The sequence below is a fragment of the Sarcophilus harrisii genome, chromosome 2 (genome assembly GCF_902635505.1).
Source record: "Sarcophilus harrisii chromosome 2, mSarHar1.11, whole genome shotgun sequence".
NCBI lineage: Eukaryota > Metazoa > Chordata > Mammalia > Dasyuromorphia > Dasyuridae > Sarcophilus > Sarcophilus harrisii.
Window position 1 is genome coordinate 182,551,692 of NC_045427.1, and position 21,468 is coordinate 182,573,159.

Below are 21,468 nucleotides of genomic sequence, written 5' to 3' on the forward strand. Positions count from 1 at the left end.
TACAGGTTCTTCTGTGTTATTCTTCTGTTCAGAAAACTTTGATGGCTTCCACTTCCTTAGACTGATATTTTATGTGTTCCACAATCTGTTTCCTGACTTATTTTATACTAGTCTCTTTCAAACATTTTATGTCTTAAACAAAATTATCATGCAGTCTCCTACTGTCATGTTTTAGCATAAGTATGACCTTGATCTGGAATACAATCACACTTTACTTATTCTTACCAGAGTACTCTCTGTCTTAAAGGCTTAGCCTAGTTATTTTCTCCTTGAAGCTTTTCTTGATCACCATCAAATAAAAGTAGGCTCACCATTCTCAAATATCCCTAGACTTAGTACAGTGAAAACTTCTTTTCTTTGTCCTGTGCTCATCATACTGTTCTGTAGTGTATAAAAAAGTCCAAGTGATTGCCTTAATTTCCTGAGTACATTTTCTCATCTGCATTCTATTTATTTATTTATCTAGTATTTATCTATGCAATCTATCTAATAGAATTAGAATTCTATTATTATTGTTTTTTGGGTTTGTAGTGAAGGTATAAATATCATTCATCAGAAATAAAATTGTTGTCTCACTATTGTTACTACTCAATAAATAGCAGCATACTGCTAAAAGAAAAGTAGATCATATGAATCTATTAATTAGCAAGTGAAAATCCCACCTGGTTTTTGCTTATTACTAGAAGGATAACCTTAATTTATTATACCAGGGTTTAACCACTTCAGAAATTAATGCTGTCATCATGGTCTTCGACCTTGGGCACTTTTTCTTTAGTGTAATTTATTAATAGATCAGATAACTTAGTAACATACATACATCCTTATGAATACACAACTACATTCTCTTTTTATAATATTTATGGACATAGAGCTCCTATTGCATCAGCAATCTCTATTCCCAGTAAAGGCCTTACTTCTCCATTCATCATCTCAAGTATGAATAGACTATTCTATTCATTTTTTAATGTAGTGTTTTTCTGCTACATGTATATACTATACATTTCTGTTCCCAACCATTTTAGATTGTAAATTCCATCAGAGTATGGAATTTACATTATATTCTATGAATTACATTATTTCCATATTTAAATTATGCAACAATGTAATTATTGTGCAACTCTTTGAAACAAGGTTTCATAGTGGATAGGGTGCTGATCTTGTCCTCCTGAGTATAAATTTTCCATCCATCAGATACTTCATAGATATATGGCTGTGATCAAGTCACTAAAAAAAAATTTAGTCCTAGAGACTTAGGAAACTGTATAAGATTAAAAATTAAGTCCAAGAAGGTTTACCATTCAATTCCCTGTGGTGAATCAAAAAGCAATTGCATGACAATATTGTAGAAATTTGATATATTTGAAAATAAGTATTCAGTGGAGAGAAAGTGGGGAGAAAGGATTAAAAGATGGGGAGCTACATGGAAAATATGGAACCCACAATAATTTCCCCATCATATCACCTGTCAAAATCTAAATATTTTGAATTTCCAATAGGATGAGCTTTATTATTTTAATTGTACATAAACATAAAAAAATTTTAACCTCCTAGAACTTCTCACCAATGGAAACTTTAATGTTGTGATTAGTGATAACATTGTCATGTTAAACCTGTAAAGTTGGAGAAAAGGTGTCACTCCATCAATTACTATAATTTGGGTCCCACCCCTTCCCTACCAACTTGACAATCTGAATAAAAACTTTATTCAGATTGTCAACTGAATAAAGATTTGATAGACTCTCAGTTAATAGAATATGGCAAATTTCTTAGGAGAAATAGTCACCTTATTTTGCCTGCTGGTGATTGTTAAATAAGTTGTGGCCAAAGTTTAAGACTTAAATCAGCATCTAAATCCTTACCCTTGATAGGCTTGAAATCCTAGAGGCATGAGAAAAAAATATGATCAGTGAAAATAAGAACTTCCAAACAACTTCCACAAAATATGAAATAGGACATGTTTATCTTTGTTATAATTAGAAAAAAATACATTTGAATGTTTTGTTTTACTTAAAAATTAGTTATATGACAAAATGGTAACATTATTGTTCTACCTGCAGCATTACATACTAGTCATTAACATATCAACTCACAATAAAAATGCAATCCTGAAAGAGAAGAGAATAATAAAATGAATAGAAAAAGAAGCCTGAGTGTTCATAAATGCCTGGTTTTCCTGTAACATAATTCAGCTCATTAAGTTTCACAACTTGGTATTACAAAAAGAAATTACTTGCTATTAACTGTGTAGTCTTAGAATCTCCCATAGCCATAATTTAGTTTGGAAAATCTTAACAAAATATTTTTCATATAACATAGAAACATTTATATTTGCATATGTGTATGTAAAATTAATTTTAATATGATCATAGATTAGAAACAAATCTTCTCATTTTTCATTACTTTTATACATCATCTGTCTTCATGTAGTTGAGACATTTATAAGGCAAAAATTACTTTACTTAACTTGTTTTTTCACAACATATAAAGTTCAGAATTCAACATAGTTTCAGTGATTCTGAGCTTAAAAGTAAGTTCTCCTTTAAATAATAAACTACACTGTCCATTATGGGGTAGATCATGAATTCAGTATTTTCATGATTAAAACAACTGTTCATTTGAATCTCAGTTCAAAGCATAAAATTTTAATAGCATAATCTAAATTGCAATAGCAAAAATTAATATGAAAACATGTACATGTATAAAATTATATATATAAAACATATGTACATAATTTAAATAATACAAATGTATTGTGATTTTTCTTGTATTTTGAGCTCAGTCCTTTTCTTATCCAGTTTAGAATGTAAGCTCTTTTATACTAGGTACAGTCTTACTGTATTTGCTTTCTTATTTGCTTGCATTTATATCTCTTACACTTAAATCTTAATAATAATAAAACATAATAAATCTTTAATAAAGATACTCAACTGTTCCTTCTTCCATATAGGTACACCTTTCAATGCCTGTCAATTAGTTAATTCTCAAAGAAAACCATGTGATACCCCTTTCAATGACTGTCATATATTAACTTCCCATATATAACCAGCTCATTTCCATTCTGATTAAGCATCCTTCAGATAAAGTCCTTAATGCTGCTTTTAACTACTGATTATAACACACTGAATAAAAAAATAATGAAGATTTTATTCTAGCAGTTAATTATGCATGTTTCAAGAATATATACTTTTTTATATCAATAGGGAAAAAATTTCCTAGAATCATAAACTTAGAACTTATAGGGAACTCAAAGATCATTTAGACCAAATATACCTCTTTGTTTATTTATCTCTCAAATTTTTCCACTCTTCCTAACTTTGCAATTCTTATCCAACTATACTCTCAGTTGCCCTTACTTCTTTGTTCTCCATTTCTAATATGTAATCAATTGTCAAATCCTCTTATTTTTACCTTCCAAATATCTCCATCTCCTTCTCTTATCTAAAAATGACCATCTTGATGCAGGTCTTCATCATTTCATACCGAGGTTGGTGTCCCAGCCTCAAATCTTTCCCTTACAGTTCAAACTCTATTCAGTCAGTTAACTTTTATGAGCTTAGAATTGTGCTAAGGACTAGGAATAGAAAAAAATGCAAAAGTGAGTAGCCACTCTTAAGGAGCTTAAAATCTAATGTTCAAACAAAATATATAAGGAAAGGAAATATAAAAGGGAAAGAAAAAAAGGGAAGAAAAGACAGGAGAAGGAAAGAAAGAAGAGAAGAGAAGAGAAGAGAAGAGAAGAGAAGAGAAGAGAAGAGAAGAGAAGAGAAGAGAAGAGAAGAGAAGAGAAGGGAAGGGAAGGGAAGGGAAGGGAAGGGAAGGGAAGGGAAGGGAAGGGAAGGGAAGGGAAGGGAAGGGAAGAGAAGAGAAGAGAAGAGAAGAGAAGAGAAGAGATTATGTACATTCCAGGGATAAAAGACAACCAATGAAAATGCCTGAAGTCAGAAGGTAGACTGTCTTGTTCAAGAAGCACCAAGGAAGTCAATTTCACTGAATTACAAAATACATGAGAGAACATACAGTCTAAAACATCTGGAAGGAACCTGGAATACCAAACAGAAAATTTTATATTTGTTACTGAAGGAGATGGAGAAGAAATATAATTTATTGAATAAGAGGATAACAGGGTCAGACCAATACTTTAAGGAGTTCACTTTGACAACTGAGTAGAGGATGGACTGAAATGGGGAGGAAAAAAAAAAAACTTGTGGCAAAGGATAACAAGCAAAAGGCTGTTGCAATATTTCAGACATCAAATTATGAGTATGAGCAGAGTAGTGGCAATGTCAGAGGAGAGAAGGCATCATGTAGAAGAGATGTTACAATGGTAACATTAAAAGGCCTTGTCAAAAGATTTTATATAAAGAATGAGAGAAGGCAAGAAGTTGAGAATGGCACTCAGAATGCATATCTGGGTGACTGGGAGTTTGAGGATAAAGTAATAGAGAAATTAGAAAGAGGAGAAGGTATTGAACAGAAAATAACTGAGTTCAGTTTAGGACATGATGAATTTAAGTTGTTATCAGACATCTAGTTCTAGATTTCCAATATGCAACAGAAGATTGGAGACGGGAAGTCAACAAAGAGGTTAAGGCTACATAAGTAGATTTCAGAATCATCAGCATTAAAATGAAAATTGAATTAATGGGACCTAATGAGATCAACAAAGGAATAGAATTTCAGCACAGAGCCCTATGGGACACCCACAGTTTTTGAATATGACTTTAATGAATATCCAAAAAGGAAACTGGGAAGGAGTGCCAGATAAGTAGGAAAGAAGTGGAAGAGAATAGTGTCTTGGAAACATAGAGAGCGGGGGAGGAAGAGTATCAAGGAGAAAAGAGTGATAAGCAGTGCCTTCCTTTTAAGAGGTCAAAAAGGAAGAGAATTGAGAAAAGACCATTAGATTTGGCAACTAACTAATCATTAGCAGTTGAAGAGTGAGGTTGTGTTTGGTTTGAGCTGAACAATAAGGTTCTAAGAGACTATCAAGAAATAAGAGAGTGAGAAATAATGTAATTAGAAATGGCTTTTTCAAAGCATTTAGCCACAAAAAGCAGGAGAGATGTGGCACGTTAGCATGAATGGATGAATCAAGCAAGTTGTTACTTTTTTGTTTTTTCCCCCAGAATCAAGGAGACATGAACATATTTGCAGGAAATAGGGAAGAATAAACAAAAAGAAACTGAAGGTAATTGAGAATATGGAGGTAATAGTTGATGTACTCAATCTGGTAGAGAATAGAAGATAGAATGGGTTATCTTGTACATGTAAAAGTGTTTACTTTTTCAAAAATGATTATCATATTACATCATACAGGGTTGAAGGAAGAGATGATTGCAGAAAGTATCTGAGTGATGTGAGAAGAAGAGGAGAGAAAAGGAAGCTCTTTGAAAATGGCCTCAATTTTTTCATTAAGATTGAGTCAAATTGAACACTTATATTCTGTTGGTGAAACTGCAAATTGATCCAATCATTTTGAAGATCAATGTGAAATGATGCTGAGTTATAAAATTGTGTATGCCCTTTGACCCAGCAATATCATTATTAGGTCTATTTCCAAAGTCAATCGGGGAAAAGGCAAAGAACCTATATGTTCTATATTTGTGTTTCCTTTTTTGTGGTAGCAGAGGGGATGACCAACAAACAAGGAATAGCTAAATAAGTTGTATATATAATTGTGCTGAAATAATACTGTGATAATTAAAATTTTAAAATATATGATTAAGAGGAGAGAAAGCAATATTGGTTTAGAGGGGTAAAAAAAAATTTGAAAGAGCTACTATGGTAGACAAGATATTAATTAATCCAAGCTGACATTTGGCAGAGCAAAATTAGCAATACAATAAGGGAACCAGGAAATGAAGAGGAGAAAAAGAGATGAACTAGTTTGCAAAGGGGAATGGAGGAGAATGTACATGGGGAAATGACCAGTAAAAGAACTAAAGTACTGTGGGATTGAGGGCTACAGTATATTTGAAAAATGGAGTTTAGGTTTACAAGGCAGAGAGAGTGTTAGAATAACAATAGATTATGTTTGGGTATAAGGAAATTTCAGAGTTCATGAATATGGAAATAATTCACTTATTGATAATGGCAATTCAAGGATATAAACATATTTATATGTGGCTGAGGTGAGTGAGGTGAGGAGTAAGTCATGTGACATGAATAAATTGAGGAACTGGGAAGTTAGGGTATTTGAGAGAATATCCGTGAATCTATTGAAGTTTCCTATGTATGAAAGCTAAGGGTAAAAATTAAAAAGCAAAAGAATCTGAGCCAGATACCAAACTCATTGAGAAAAGAAAATACTGGCCTAAAATTCAATATAATAACAATTAGATTTATTATTAAGAAGTAGATTTGGATCTAGTGAACCTCAAAGGAAAGGAGGTTCTGAGGAATGAGAGTAAAAGTAGAACATGGATGTGGTAATGGGGATCAATAAATTGGGGGAATAAATGAAAGTGCAGCCAGTGCAGGAAAGGTACATCAGGGAGGCTGTGTCATTTAGAAGAGAGTCAGTCTCCTAAACTCCAGAAAATGGAAGAAGTAGGAAAGGGGGGGAAAAATTAATATGAAAGCCAAGTTTGCTATCTATGGATTAGGCATTCCAGAGAGCACAGAGGAAGGAGTATGCCTGCTACTCCTGGCCTGCTAGCTGTGGATTGCATTGATGGGAATGAGAATAAGAGATCAGGCTGTAAGAGATTGAAAACCAAGTTTGAGTGATGAAATTTAGGCATTCAGAATCACTGGAATGGAGAATATATGACCAGACTGGGAAGTAGGAGAGTAAAGCTTATTAATCATTGAGGAATAAATGTAGATTGTTTTTCATTGTCCATGGGTATAGGAACTCGCTTATGTTCTTCAGGCTAGAAGAGTTATATAATTCAGGTTAGGGAACAAGTTTTGGGAGCTGAAGGTACTGTCATTCCGCTTATTTCAAGATAGGAGACAAGGTTGATAGGAAGGTGTTTTTCTTTTTGCCTGAAATGTAGGAAACTGAAGCTTGATGAAATGATGATTCTTCTCATGTCAAGGGAAACAAGAGGTCAGGCAGGAGTCCTGATGGGATGGAATAGTATTTTCTCCCTTCATCTTCGAGTAGGAGAGTGGTTCACAATGGAATGTCATTTCACTTCTTCCCAAGGGAGGCAGAAGATCCATACAACTCCATTCAGCCACCAAATTGATCTTTCTAAAGGTGAAGTTTGATCATGTTATCCTCTCATTTAATGATCTCTGATGGCACTTATAACCTACAAGATCAAATATTAAAATATCTGTTGGCACTTATAATCTACAAGATCAAATATTAAAATATCTGTTCATTTAAAGTCCTTTGTAATCTATTCCCCTTCCAGTTTTCTCTAACTTAGTCCCCTCCATGTATTCAGTAACCAATGATGCTAGCCTCCTTACTGCTCCTTGCATAGGACCATTCCACCCATGAATTCTGCTGTTCCCCCAAACCTAAAATTCTCTCTCTCCTCATCTCTGGATCCTAATTTTCCTGTCTTCTTTTAAGTCTCAGGTGAAGTTCCATCAAGAATTTTTTTTTTCTATAGGCCTTAATCATAATTACTTCCCTTTGTTATTCTATCCCCAGTTTATATTATCCATATGTTATTTGTGCAGAGATGTTTGCATGTTTTCTTCCCTTTTCAAGATTACTAAATGACTCACTAGATTTAGCAGTGGGATTAGTATAAGGAAGACCCGAGTTCAAATCCAGACTCATATATTCTGGTTCTAGACCCTGGGTAAGTCACTTAAGTGCTATCTGCCTCAGTCAGTAAATGGGAATGATAATTGCACTTGACTCATGGGGGTAGTTGTGAGAAACAAATAATATAATAAAACCTTATTTTTTTCTTCCTTTTTTTCCTTCCTTCTTGCTTTCTTCCTTTTGCATTCTTTCTTGTCTCTTTCCTTCTTCCTATTTTCTTTCTTTTCTACTTTTTTCCTTCCTTTTCTACTTTCTTCCTTCCTACTCCCTTTTTCATTCACTCCTTCCTTTCTTCCTCCTTCCTGCTTTCTCTCCTTTCTTTGTTCTTGATTTCTTTCTTCCTTTCTGCTTCCTTCCTTCTTTCCTTCTTTCTTTCTTGCCCCCTTCCTTCCTCCCATTAAAAGATGACCACCTTGAAAACGGAATTCTGGGGGGAAGTGTATTTTGTTTTACCTTTCTATGTATCCAGAGAGCTTACTGGCACTACCTGGCACATAATAGGTTCTTAATAAATACTTAGTTCCCAATAGCCTAATTACATTTTACAGAAGAAGAAATAGTCTTCAAGATGTGACATGCTTTGCTTTGCTCAAAGTTGATAGAGTGACAGAATCTAAGTAAAAATGCAAAATCTTATTACCAAAACTATTGCACCATGGTTTTTAAGCATCACATAAGCAGTTTAGTCAATCAGTCATGAGTTTACATAGGATTATCAACTTAGCTATATATTTTCTTTGCTATATGGATGAAGGAACTCTCTACCAGAACATATATCCATCTCTGCAAGTTACAGTCTTCAGGAATTGCTTAGAATACGTAGAAGTCTTATGGTGTGTCAGAGATAAGAACTGAGCTCAGGTCATCCTTGCTCTTCAGCCAGCTTCCTTTCATGAAATCTTATAGTTATAAGTCACCATAAGAGATTACCTTGTCCTATCCTCTGCTCAATGCATGAATATACTCTCTTACATATTAATGGCATAGTTTTCTTTCCAGCAAAGGATTCACAGGATCTTGAATAATGACCTATGAGTTCTGTGGCATTCAAATCCCATTCAATAAAATTAAAATGGTATTCTAAGTGGAGTTGTGAATGAGTACTAGCAACCCTTGGACAATAATAATTCCTAGTTCACAATAAGCATATGAAATTATCAAAATCACTGGACAAATTTAAAATGAAATTTTAAAAAATGGTCTAGAATTCCACAAGCATTTTTGCAGTGTCATCAGTTTACAAGTCTCTTATTGGTTTGCCCATTTATGCATACTTCATTTAAGACAATGCAGGTGACATAAAAAGATGATGGAGGAGAGATACTAAGAGGATCTATTTGTACTGTTATCGTACTTACCAGGAAAGGGGGATAATGAGAACAGAAATTCTATGTAAATAATGTATATAAGACAATAAAGTTTTCACAGTGATTTACATATGTTATCTCCTTTCATTCTCACAACACTGAGTGGTAGGTGTTACTTTTATCCTAATTTTAGAGATAAAGAATCTAAACTAAAGATATGTTAGATAATTTGCTTAGCTAGTAAGTGTGCAAGGCATAATTTGAGCTATTTTTCATGATTCAGTCTAACATTCTGTGCCACCTAGCTATCTGTTTTCCATATATTATTTCTGCCACTTTCAATCTATTTGAGTCAAGATTATGAATACTAATAATGTTGGAAAGTAGAAAAGTGAATAAAACTGTAAATGCAATTGCATTCTCTACATTTTAATTTCTACATCCAGTCTAATGGTTATCAAGTTAGCCAATTATTTTTAAGACATTGATTGATTTAGAATGGAATTGAAATCAATAATCATGTATTAAACATGGCTTATGTAAAGCACTGTGAAGCATATATAAAAACACCTAAATATGTATAGAGATATAGACATCTATAAATGAAATGTTCTTTTAATATTTTTAGTTAATATACCTTTAATAAAATTATCTTCTAAATTTCTAAATGGTATGGAAGTGATCCCCTTGCTAAAGACTTTGCCAAGATATAAATGCTAAAGAAATCCTACAAACATGAAAAGATATGTGGCCTTAGCAATGGATTGATTCTATATCTGTATCAGGAAGGAAATGTTAGCTAGGTTTACAGAGGCTCATCATTATATTGACTTCAGTTTGTTAATAGTTCTTGAACATAGAAAATCTTCAATATCAGATACCAAGTCAGACAGAAGTTGTGATCTGTATCAATGGCCAGAATGCCATATTGAAGAAGAAATTATGGGTCTTCAAAGTATTAAAGTATATACCTCCTTTCAATGCCAGCATATGCTATTATAATATAATTCAGTGCTATATTAATAATGCACCTGACCTAACAAAATCTATAGGGTAGAGCCATAGAAAGAAATAACAATAATAGTCCTACATTGTAGTTTAATTTACAGATCACATTACATATTTTATCTCATTTGATCCTCATAAGTAGTTCAAATTTTGTCTCATTTTACAAATAAAAAAATAAGGCTCAAAGAGTTTATGTGAATTGCCTGAGTTTATACCATTAGTAGTGACATTCAGACTTGAATGTCTTTCCGTTCTCTAAAAATTTCAAAAAACATTTTAAATTTAATTTTTATAATGTCAATTGTTACTGGTATTTCATTATATGTGTTTGTAATATTTAAGGAAGGTCCATTCAATACTAGTGAAAAACATGTTATGTAATTAGTTAAAAACCAATTTATTGGCATAGTATCAAGTTCATATTGTAAATTTTAACACTGAAACTTTATTTAATTTCAATATAGTTACATTATAAAGACAACAATTAATCAGTTTTACCTTATTTGACCCCTTCTCTATGATTGACTGCAAACTTAAAATGTAAATAGTTACCTTAGAAATGCTGAGAAAAAATCTAAAGAGCAAAATCTTTTTTCAATATGTCTCTAGCTGGTGCTGATAGAATCTAACACAAATTATGTTAACCTTTATATAGAAAATCCAACATAATCAATAAAGGAAGTCTAGACTTTTCAGGTATATCACTTTTAGATATTGGTGAAAACATACATAGTTAAGACAAACTAATCTTGAATTTTAGAAGTGTCCCTCAAGATTATATACCCTTATGAAGTATAGGAAATTTTGATTGGAAAATTGGGCTGTATTATTCAGTCTCTGAAATTAATATGTTTTTAAATGTGCAAATATTGTTTGAGGATAGTTGATAATTTTGCTATTTTTACTTCTTTAACATGTGCTGATAATAAGGCTTGATTTTTAATTTTCAAAGGTTTTCTTTTGCAGGTTATACATATGGGGTGGGTAAATGAAAGGCCCCAGGGAACTGATTCATCTCAACCCTTCAAACACAAGTTCCTGGCCCTGAAAGGTTCATCCTTCTACATTTTCAGCACTCCACCGGTAAGAATATATTTGCATCCAGTAAGCAATAGATTGTTGATACAGTTGGTTATATTAGAAGCAATGATCAAATTGATTGAAGGGGAAGGCATGACTCCAGCTAAATCAGCATTTGGCTTCTCTTTTGGAGATCCCAAAATGAACTCATTGTCTTTTAGTAGATTGACTTAAAAATACACTCCTCATTGATGAACATTTTTACTTCCTTATTTTGCCCAATGAAATTATATATAAATTATCTCTTTACTCTCACTAGAAACAATTAATAGAAAATCAATCTAAATGTAAAATGTGGTAGTGGAATTTAGAAGAATATGATAACTCAAGGGACTCACTATATGGTAAAGACATACTTTCTGACTTAACCCATTCTTCTTGGGTCTGAAATTTCTTCTTACCAGGCATCTTTTTAAAAAAAAAAAATGTGTCTATAGATAATAAATTCATATTATTTAGTCCCCATAAGAGAGATTGACATTTATATTCTGTGCATTTTAAACTATCCAAATACTTGTCAGGACTCTCATTTTTCAAAGAGCCTTGCAGTCTCAGCATATTTAACAAGGCTATTTATTATAAAATAGGAAGCAGAGTCACAAAGAGGTAGAACAAGAATAGTCATAGCTGTCACAAGTCTGGATTACATATTCAAGATAGTCTTAAAGGGCCTTTTTAATCATATCCCGCCTTTTCCCTTGATTTATTGTTAAATAATAATTACCAAATTAACATTTTAGAGTTGAGTAAATGAGATATTAAGAAAAACAATTGTATAGAATTTGGGATAGAACCTGAAAATTTCACTGAGCATCCAGTTTTCATCTCGAGCTGAAGGATTTGGTCATAATGCTATATAGAACTTCACATAGACTGTGCCTATATCTAAAAGTATAGATATTTTCATAGTAAGAATTTGGATATTTAGACAAAGAACTCAATAATATGCTAATTTTTTATAAATTAAGGTTGTTTAAAATAAAGTTTTGTGTGCTCAATAGATCAGGATAAATTAATTTCTTTAAAAAGAATCCCATCCAAGGATTATCATATAGCAACTATTTAAGATTTGCTTCTCTATTAAAGCAATAGAAAAGAAGAAAACGTTGATTTTTTTTTAAATCAAGTAACATTGATAGACTCAGTTCAAGCTACCTGATAAAGCAAAGGTATATATTAAATGTTATTTATACATTTGAGACAGTATTTATCAATAACCAATACTTGTCAACTATTCCCAGATTGGAGCATTTCATTTATTAACAAAAGAGATTGAAAATATCCATTTTATTATTCAACATTTAACCTAAAATTGTTTAAAAAAAAAAAAAAAGAAAAGAAGAAAAGAACATGTATCCATATAGAAATCTAGCTAACACATTAAAATTTAAAGGCTTCACTTAAGAAATTTGGGGGTTTCCTTCTTTTTTCAAAGCTGGAGATAATGTAGCAAGAAGTAAATGCTATAGATACCTAAATGAACAAATTAAAATATATATGCCTGAATCATAGTTGTTCTTTATTTTCTAAAAGTTGAAATGTGGTTCTTTATATAAGGGCTTCTCTCTATCTTTATAATACTATTTGGTGAGAAATTATTTCAATTATTTTTCAAAATTCTATCCTAGTACCAATAATTCCATATTTCTAGATGATTCAACTTCACTGAGAAAAATATATATGGTGTTCTCCACAATAAATTGACAAGACATATATAAAATTTTGTTTTTCCTATATTCATGACATGCCTTACTTGCTTATTTTAAAACAATGACCAATTGTATTCATCTATATAGTTAACACTCTGTCTTACAAATAGATTGCCCTACCAAAAGGATGCAGATTGTGCAATTGCATTTTGCATTTTTTAGTAATATCCAGTTTAGGAAATTAATATCTTTGTAGCTCTCCATTAAAGAAAAATAAATAACTGAAGAACTAAAATCAATACAACAACTGGGTACATTGGAACCTTTGGTAAATGATTGGCGCATTTGAAAAAGTACTCCTCTCTTCTTTGCCTTTACAGCATGAAATTTGCCTTTTTCTTCATTTCTTTTTATGACTGTCAAGGTGTCTGTTTAAGTTACAGGCAACTCAATAGTCCATGTAATCTTCTTATGAAATACATGCTAAAATATGTTCAATTAAAAGAACAAAAATCTCAATTCATATTTCTACAGCTCCTTAAGTATTACAAGTTTTCTTGAAATCTGTGAGATACATAATATATAGATTGTGTGTGTATGTGTTTAAAAATAAATAATTTATGTGCATTTTAAAAATGTCAACCCAGATTTTCTGAACCTATTATCTTCTCCAGTTGTTTTCAGAAGAAACTGAAATGCAGATTCTGCTTCTTAACTTGCTGTGTACTCCTTTAGTCAAGTCACTTATTGGTGTGCCTCATTTTCCTTCATTGTAAAATAAAAGAGCTTATTTAGATAATATCTAAAGTCCCTTTCAGCTCAATTCTATAATGATCCTCCAAGTTCCCATCTGAAATTTTTCTCTTAATTCACTGTACCTGATGGCATGCCAACAGCTTGAAAAATCAACACATCAATTCCCCAATTGATAAATGGTCCAATAAATCCTAGAACATGCAATTTTCAGAAAAATATACTAAAGTTCTCAATGGTCATATGAAAAAATGCTCTAAATCATTATTTATTCAAGAAATGTAAATAAAAACAACTCTGAAGTACTACTTCACATCAACAGAATGGCTAACTTGACAGAAAAGGGAAATGATAAATGTTGGAGAGGATGCGGGTAAAGTGAAACACTGATTCAACCTTTGTGAAGAACAATTTGGAGCTATACCCAAAGGCTACAAAACTGTATATCCTTTGATCTAGCAATACTGCTACCAAGTCTGTATCCCAAAGAGATTATTTAAAAAGAGGGAAAGATTCACATTTACAAAATATATTTGCAATTCTTTTATGGTGGCAAAGAATTGAAAATTGAGGGAATGCTTATCAGCTGGAGAATACAAATTGTGGTACATGAATGTAATGGAATACCATTGTTATATATGAAATGATTAGTATTCAGGTTTCAGAAAAAAAATGGAAAAACTTAAGTGAATTGATGCTTATTGAAGTGAACCAGGAGAACATTGTATATAGTAACACCGTTATTATACAATGATCATTTTTAATAAACATAGCTCTTCTCAAGACAGTTCAAAAAAACTCACAATGGACAATCCTATCCACATCCAGAGAAAGAAATCCTGAGTCTGAATGCAGATTGAAGCATATTATTTTCATTTTTTTTTTCTTTCTCATGTTTTTTTTTCCCTTTTGCTCTGATTCTTTTTTCACAACATGGCTAATGTAGAAATAGGTTTAATATGATTGTATACATATAACATATCAGATTTCTTGCTCTCATGGAGCTGGGGGAGAAGGAGAAGGAGAAAAAAATGGAACTCAAAATCTTTCAAAAATGAATGCTAAAAATTATTTTGCATATAATTGGGGGAAAAATAAAAAACTATTAAGTAGAGGGTGGGGAAGAGAAGTCAACACATCACAATAAATCTCTAATTTTCTAGGTCTCCTTTTGATATTGAGAAAATATGACCAAATAGTATGGGGTGTTAGGTAAAGTACTAAACTTGGTGTCAAAAAGATCCAGGTACAAATACCATCTTATCTGTGTAATCCTGTGCAATTCATCTAAACTCAGTTGTCTCCACTTTAAAATGAGGAAGAGGTTTGACGCAATTTCTTTCAAGGACCTTCATAGCTGTAAATCTATGAAACTATGAATTTGCAATTTTTTTTCTAGAATTGTCCATTAAAATTCCATATGAATTATTAAGGTTCAGCAGGGTCAGGATTCTGACAACTCTAGAAATTCCTTCTTCCAAATCATTTGAAATTAGACAACACTTTAGGAGTGAGAGGGAGATGGGATATATACGTAACATGCCTGCAAAAGTCAAGGCATTTCTAGGAAATAATTTATCTGCAAATAAAATCAATCATTAAATTAACAAGTTACATACAAGACTATAATACTCAGTAAAAATAAGATCTGCTAAATGGATTATTGTTTTCTGGTGTTTTTTATTTGTTTTTATCTTTAAATTTCTCTGAATGGAAAAGTAATTGTAAGAGTCACAACTTGAATTCTTATGACTCAAAATGTAGTCCTGTTTCCACCCTCTAAATCTCATGATCTTAAAATGAAGAAGTGGGAGAAAGAAAGTTATGATTAGGTCTGTACTTACTTGCTTTCAATATATCCATTTCTTTTTAGACTTTAACCCAACAATAAATTTTCCACTGTTAATATGAGAAAAAAATTAAAAACATATTTTATACAGAATAATAAATTGAAGAACTATTTTCAAAATTAATTGCTTTCTGATCAAGTTTAGGCTTTTGTAAATAGTGCCTACAATTGACTATATATTCCTTTGACATATAAATGAAACAGAGAATAAATCTGATTACTATTAATCTTATTATGCTATATTGGACAACTTTATTTTTTTGATTGTCTATAATTTATAGTAATTATGATTAGTACTTAAACAATTTTAAAACCTAGTTGTATTCAAGGACTAGAGGGAGAGAATTATTTTGTAAATATTTTTTCCACGTAAATAATTCATTAGCTTTATTCCTTATCTCTTACCCCACAGGGCAATGAAAAGTCAAGGAGCAGCACTAAGGATAAAATTAGAACACACATCAGACTTAAATATATATGTTATGTCATTGACTTGGATATTCATTGAAATGATGCAGTTCACTATGCTATCTATCCTGTGGAAATATTATGTGTGCCCTTTTATATGTTGACAAGGATCTATCTAGTATGCTAGTGCCTTCTTTCCCTTCTCCCAAATCAAAGATAACAGCAGATCCCATAGGTTACCAACTAGTTATTAGTTATGCGTACTGAAGGAATAACCTGTGTTCTTTTTAAAAAAAATTTAAATTATATATTTCCTTGATGACATTTTATATTCAAGGATTTATATATGTATATATACACACACACACACACACACACACATATATATATATGTTAATTAGAAAGTTCTAATACTTTCTGAACTTTCATCATTTTAATTCTATGAAGACTAATTTTTTATAATTTATAATCAAACCATACTACCTTTAGAGTAAAAGTGTTTTAAAAAGATAGGAATTTGCCTTTGGGAAAAGTTTGGAATAATAAGCAGATTTGCCAATTCCCAGAGGCAGAGGCCCACTTTTTTCCTATTTCCTTCTGGACTTGATTCGCTTTCAATTTGCACTTCCCATCTAAATGATACACATTTATATATGAGCTCTATTCAATGACATTTGCAATGATTACTCATCCACTTGGTTTTTCCCATATGCATGGTTCAACCAAAGTTCTAAGTGGTTCTAAATCTTGTTCAGGTAGCTCTGCAATAGACCAGAGCTTAGTGCATATAACACAATGTCATTTATAAATGAGAGCACCTAGAAGATCTCACAATCTAACGGGAATTCTCCTCAAACTTGAAATCTGTGTTTGATAAAGGCATTTCTCATGCCTTTGGTACCTTCTTTTATTTCAAATATTTTTTGATTCAATTATTCCTTAATGCACTTTAAGTCATGTGGCCTCCTGCATGTATATAATTTGTATGTACTTAAGCTAATCCAGCCTCTTTTCCCAACTTTAGATACAATTCTATCACCTTAATAAGTAAATCTGAGACTCTGGTGTTAGAATCAAATAATTACATTTATATATCGTATAAAAGTTTAGTACAAAAATATTTGCAATGAAGTGAATAGAGTACTGAACTTAAAGATCTGGGATCAGCTTCTAGCTCAATTTTTTTTTTCCTTGCTGGGCAGCCATGGACAATTTACTTCTCTCTCTTCATCTTAGCTTTTTTTTTTTTTAATCTGTGAAGTGGAAATGATAACATTTACTTCAAAAGTTGTTTGTAAGAGTTGAGATAATGTATAATAAATACCTTAAATGGCTTAAAATTGTTATAAACTCAGATTATCTGCCTTTACATAATCCCAACCAGCCTGTACCTGAATTATTATATCATTGCATACCTCCCTTTCTAGTATATAAAGGATCTCATTAATAAATACATATCTTATTTGGTGATATGTGGAAAAGGAGATTTAACCACCTTGCTCTGCATTTTACTTCAGGGTTTAATAGTCTCAAGGGATAAGAAATCAAACTAAGGATTGTACAGGAATAGAATAATGAAAATATCTGAGCCAATTTGAAATTTTGAGTTTTTTCTCCAATATTGATTCTTGCAGAGGAATATTTGATTCTTAATAGTTTAGGTCATATCTTAAACTAGTCTTGAATTTTTTTTTCATACATCAGTGGACCTAGAAAAAATATAATGATGTACCTCCTTCCTTAGTTAGAAAAAGCACTAGTTCTTGATTTGTGGGCTAAGAGTTTAAAAGGTATTTACATACCATCTCTTCATATGATTGCAGAATCTAGAGCCTTAAAGAAACTTTCAAGATCATATAATCCAATCTTTCATTTAAAGAAATTATAAATCAAGGCCTAAAAAGATAAGTAATTTGCCTAAGGTCATACAGGTAGCATATAACAAACTGGAATTTTAAACTAGATCCATTGACTTCAAATCAAATTTTCTTTCCATTACATCTTAGAATAACAATTTATCAGATGTGTACTAAATATTAAATAGTTATTAGAGTAGAAAAGTCAGAATAAATTTTAAGTAGTTATTATAAGTTAAAGGTTTTGTCAACTTAATGTCTTGAATCACTGAAACTCAGAGATCCATTACCCATAACCCAGAAATGTATAAAGTCATAAGAAGTGATCACATTTTAATATCTGTAATATAAATCAATATACACAGGACTCCTAAGAGCCTGCTTTTAAGACAAAATAAAACATCATAATTCTTGTTACAGTAGGGTGATGTACTATTAATTATTGGTATAGAAATCTCTTAGAGTTATAAAATAAACGGAGGGAGAAGGGTAAAGCACCTTCTAACTTGATCCTGAAGCTTCAGAGTTCTGTAGTTATAGGACCATAATTATACAACCAAAATGGACCTCAGAGGATATACTCTTTTGCATTCTAATTCTACTGATGAATAAATTGAGGTCAAGTGGTTTACTCAAAGGCAGAAGTGGCCTGCTTCTGTACTCTAAAGACCCATGGCCATGATACCACTTTGCCAACTGAAGCTTCCAACCCACCTGATTTTATCATTCTCCCTGCAGCAAACAATTGTTTCCTTTTATTAGAATATGAGCTTTGTGACATCAGGGAATATCTCACTTTCCTGTGTGTAAGCCAAAAACTTACCAGAGTACTTTGTCTTTTGTTAAATAAATAAATATTTTATAATAATTAATTTATCAATCATGTTCATATGGTTTCATAAATTGCAAAGTTAGTAAAATTTTATTTAAAAATTATTAAATTTTTGTTAATTATATTATAAATTGCAAATTAATTATAAATTGCAAAGTTAGTAAAATTTTATTGAAAAAAAATGTTAACCAGTGGTCAGTCTCTGCTGATATGTCTCTATATTTAGGTAGGCTGATTTCCAAAAAAGAATATATAACAAGGCCTATGTTCAATTTTTTTAACTTAATGAAAAAACCTTTCAGAGATTATACTTTTCTGAAATAGCCATCAAGAATTCAAAATCACCAGCAGACCAATATATTTCTTCTGAGCTGTCAGCCTTATCACAGACTTCCAGATTTTTATTGGCTCTGTTAACACATGTCCACAAACTGGACAATTTACTCTTCATAGTGTATGAGGATCAATAGGATCTGATGTTAGAAATCCATTCTCCCTGGAAGACTTGGAAGCCACAAAGACTTTAATCTTGGGTAGAATATACATAAACATAAGAAGAAAAAGTCATTCATAGATACAGAAATTATGTCTTTTTCAGCTTTGTATACAACTACACTTCAAACCCTGTCCAGGTCAGGCCATAAAGTACAACACCAGAAAGGAAGAAAGTAAAGAAAGTGAACTAAAGAAGGTAAGAAGGCCTGGAGAAAATAATCAACAATGGGTATTTTTTCTCAAGTTGTATATTGATCTTCCCAGTGCAGAAGTGTAATCACAATCATTTATTTCTTTCCTGACAAAGAAGGAAATCCTGTAGTGATTTTAATAAGTCACTCTATTCAAGAGTATTTATAGATCACCATTTCAGAAACTTAAATATCAGCATTTCAAACCCTTAAATATGGTCTAACCCAACTATTACTTCATCACTTCTCTGTTCAAAACAAAACAAAAATAGTTTCCTATTGCCATTAAGATATAATTTGAACTATTAAGCTTGATGTTTAAACCCCTCTCCCAGTGGGCTTCTACTTACCCATAAGGATTTACTTCCTATTACTCCTTTTCCCATTATTCTATCACCCTAAATAGCCTAACTGTTTTCAGACCTTGACATTCCCATCTCCTGTCTCCACACTTTTGCCCAGACTATTTTCTTTCTAACAGCTTTCTAATTTTTATCTCTTAGAACCCTTACCTTTTTTCATGATCATTTCATGTGCTATTTCCCATGAGAAGTCTTTCCTCTTCCCTAAATAGCAATGAAATTTCTCCACCTGAAATGATCTTTGATTTAATTATCTTTGGTAGATATCTTAAAATAAATAAATCCCTTACACTAAGATCTTTGAGGTCAAAAATTGTTTCTTTTCTGTCTATATCTCCAGATCCTCGCATAATACCCTACTTATAGTACATTTTTTAAAAAATTACTACAGATCAAGAAAATCAAGAAAAATTGCAGCTTGCCCAAAGTAGTTCGCAAATTGCCAAAAATCCATTCTAGCTTTTCCAATGATCAGATTTTAGTCAAGATTTTTAAAAGATCTGTAAGTCATACATCAAAGTAACATTTTATTTCACTGGAAGATACTTTACCCAAAAATATTTTTTGAAATGTTTAACTTCCCTCTCCAGGACAGAAATAGCTTGTTGTTGTTATTGATTTATAGTTTACAAGAGACAATCAGAAACAAAATCCTCCAGAAATTCAATGTTTTCAAACTTCATTAAAATGTGCTAAAATATCCATAAATTCAAATTTATACCATATTAAAGAATTTTAAAAATATATAAATTATGTAACAATTGTCAATGTATTCAGGAAAATGTGAGAAGCAATTTTTAACACCAATTAAACAAGCCTATCAGATTTTGTTGTTTACCCAGAAGAAAATAACTTAAGTGCAAATGTGTTGATTGAAGAGATATTCAAACATTATAAATCTAATGTTAACATAGCCAGACCTTATAATCTTTGTTGTGTGTCAAGAAATTCTTTGGCAATCCAGGAAAGCCTATGGACTGCTTCTTGAAATAATATTTTAAAAGTATAAAATAAAATTCACTGGAACTGAATCATATTGAAAAATAACTATCAGAACATTTGTTTTTTAAAAAGTTCATGAAACTCCAGGTTAAGAACTAGCACTGGAACAGATAAGTGGCGCAACTGATAGAGCAACAGCCCTGAAATCAGGAGGACCTGCATTCAAATCTGATCTCACTTAACTTCCTATTTGTGTGACCTTGAGCAAGTCATGTAACCCCAATTGCCTCAGCAAAAACAAAAACAAACTACTGGCCCTGAGATTTTAGTTGATATAAGTAATAACTGGAACAACAATATAAAAGGAGGTTTTGGTAAATTTTTTGATAATTTTAAACAGCTCTAGTTTTCACAGGTTATTGAAATGAATTAATTAGATATGAAAAATATGTGTTATTCAAGAAAATACTAAAATGAATGGGCTATTGAATCTGTTATTTTCAATGGTTGTGTAACTAATTCATGCTACATTTTTTCCCCCAATATATTTGGACAAATGAAGATTTGAGCCATTAGCATGTAGTTTTCCATTATTTTACCCCCAGAATGACCATCAGTGAAGTGATTTTAAGAAGCATTGTCACATGGTTGATTTCATACTATTTCAAATGATACAAAATCATTTAACTGAGAAAAATTCTAGGCTTTTGGAATAAGGACATAAAGTTTAAGTTGTCTTCTCCCCCATTTCTTATTTTCCATTACAAATGTACCTCACTTTCCAAAAGATGTTTTCCTTTAAAAAGCTGACTGCACAAACCATTGTCTTCTAAGACCTGTGGCTATTCCAAAGTGAAGGAACCCTCTGTTATATGAATAATGGCCACATCCATCTGTTATCACCTCACTTAATTTTTTAAGGCATTTTTACAGATACTGAATGACATACCTATACTTTAGACCTTATAGTCTTGCTCTACAGGCATATTGGAAACATTGTTCAG

General features: G+C 31.7%; 1 protein-coding gene across 2 annotated transcripts in view; it reads left to right on the forward strand.

Moving 5' to 3' along the window:
* The window catches only part of SNTG2 (syntrophin gamma 2), a 628,864-nt gene that overhangs the window by 447,081 nt on the left and 160,315 nt on the right, over positions 1 to 21,468 (forward strand). For both annotated transcript variants that reach the window (XM_031951163.1, XM_031951164.1), the window contains one exon: positions 11,014 to 11,130. In XM_031951163.1, coding sequence (XP_031807023.1) covers positions 11,014 to 11,130 — 117 coding nt within the window. The remainder of the gene's footprint in view (positions 1 to 11,013; positions 11,131 to 21,468) is intronic.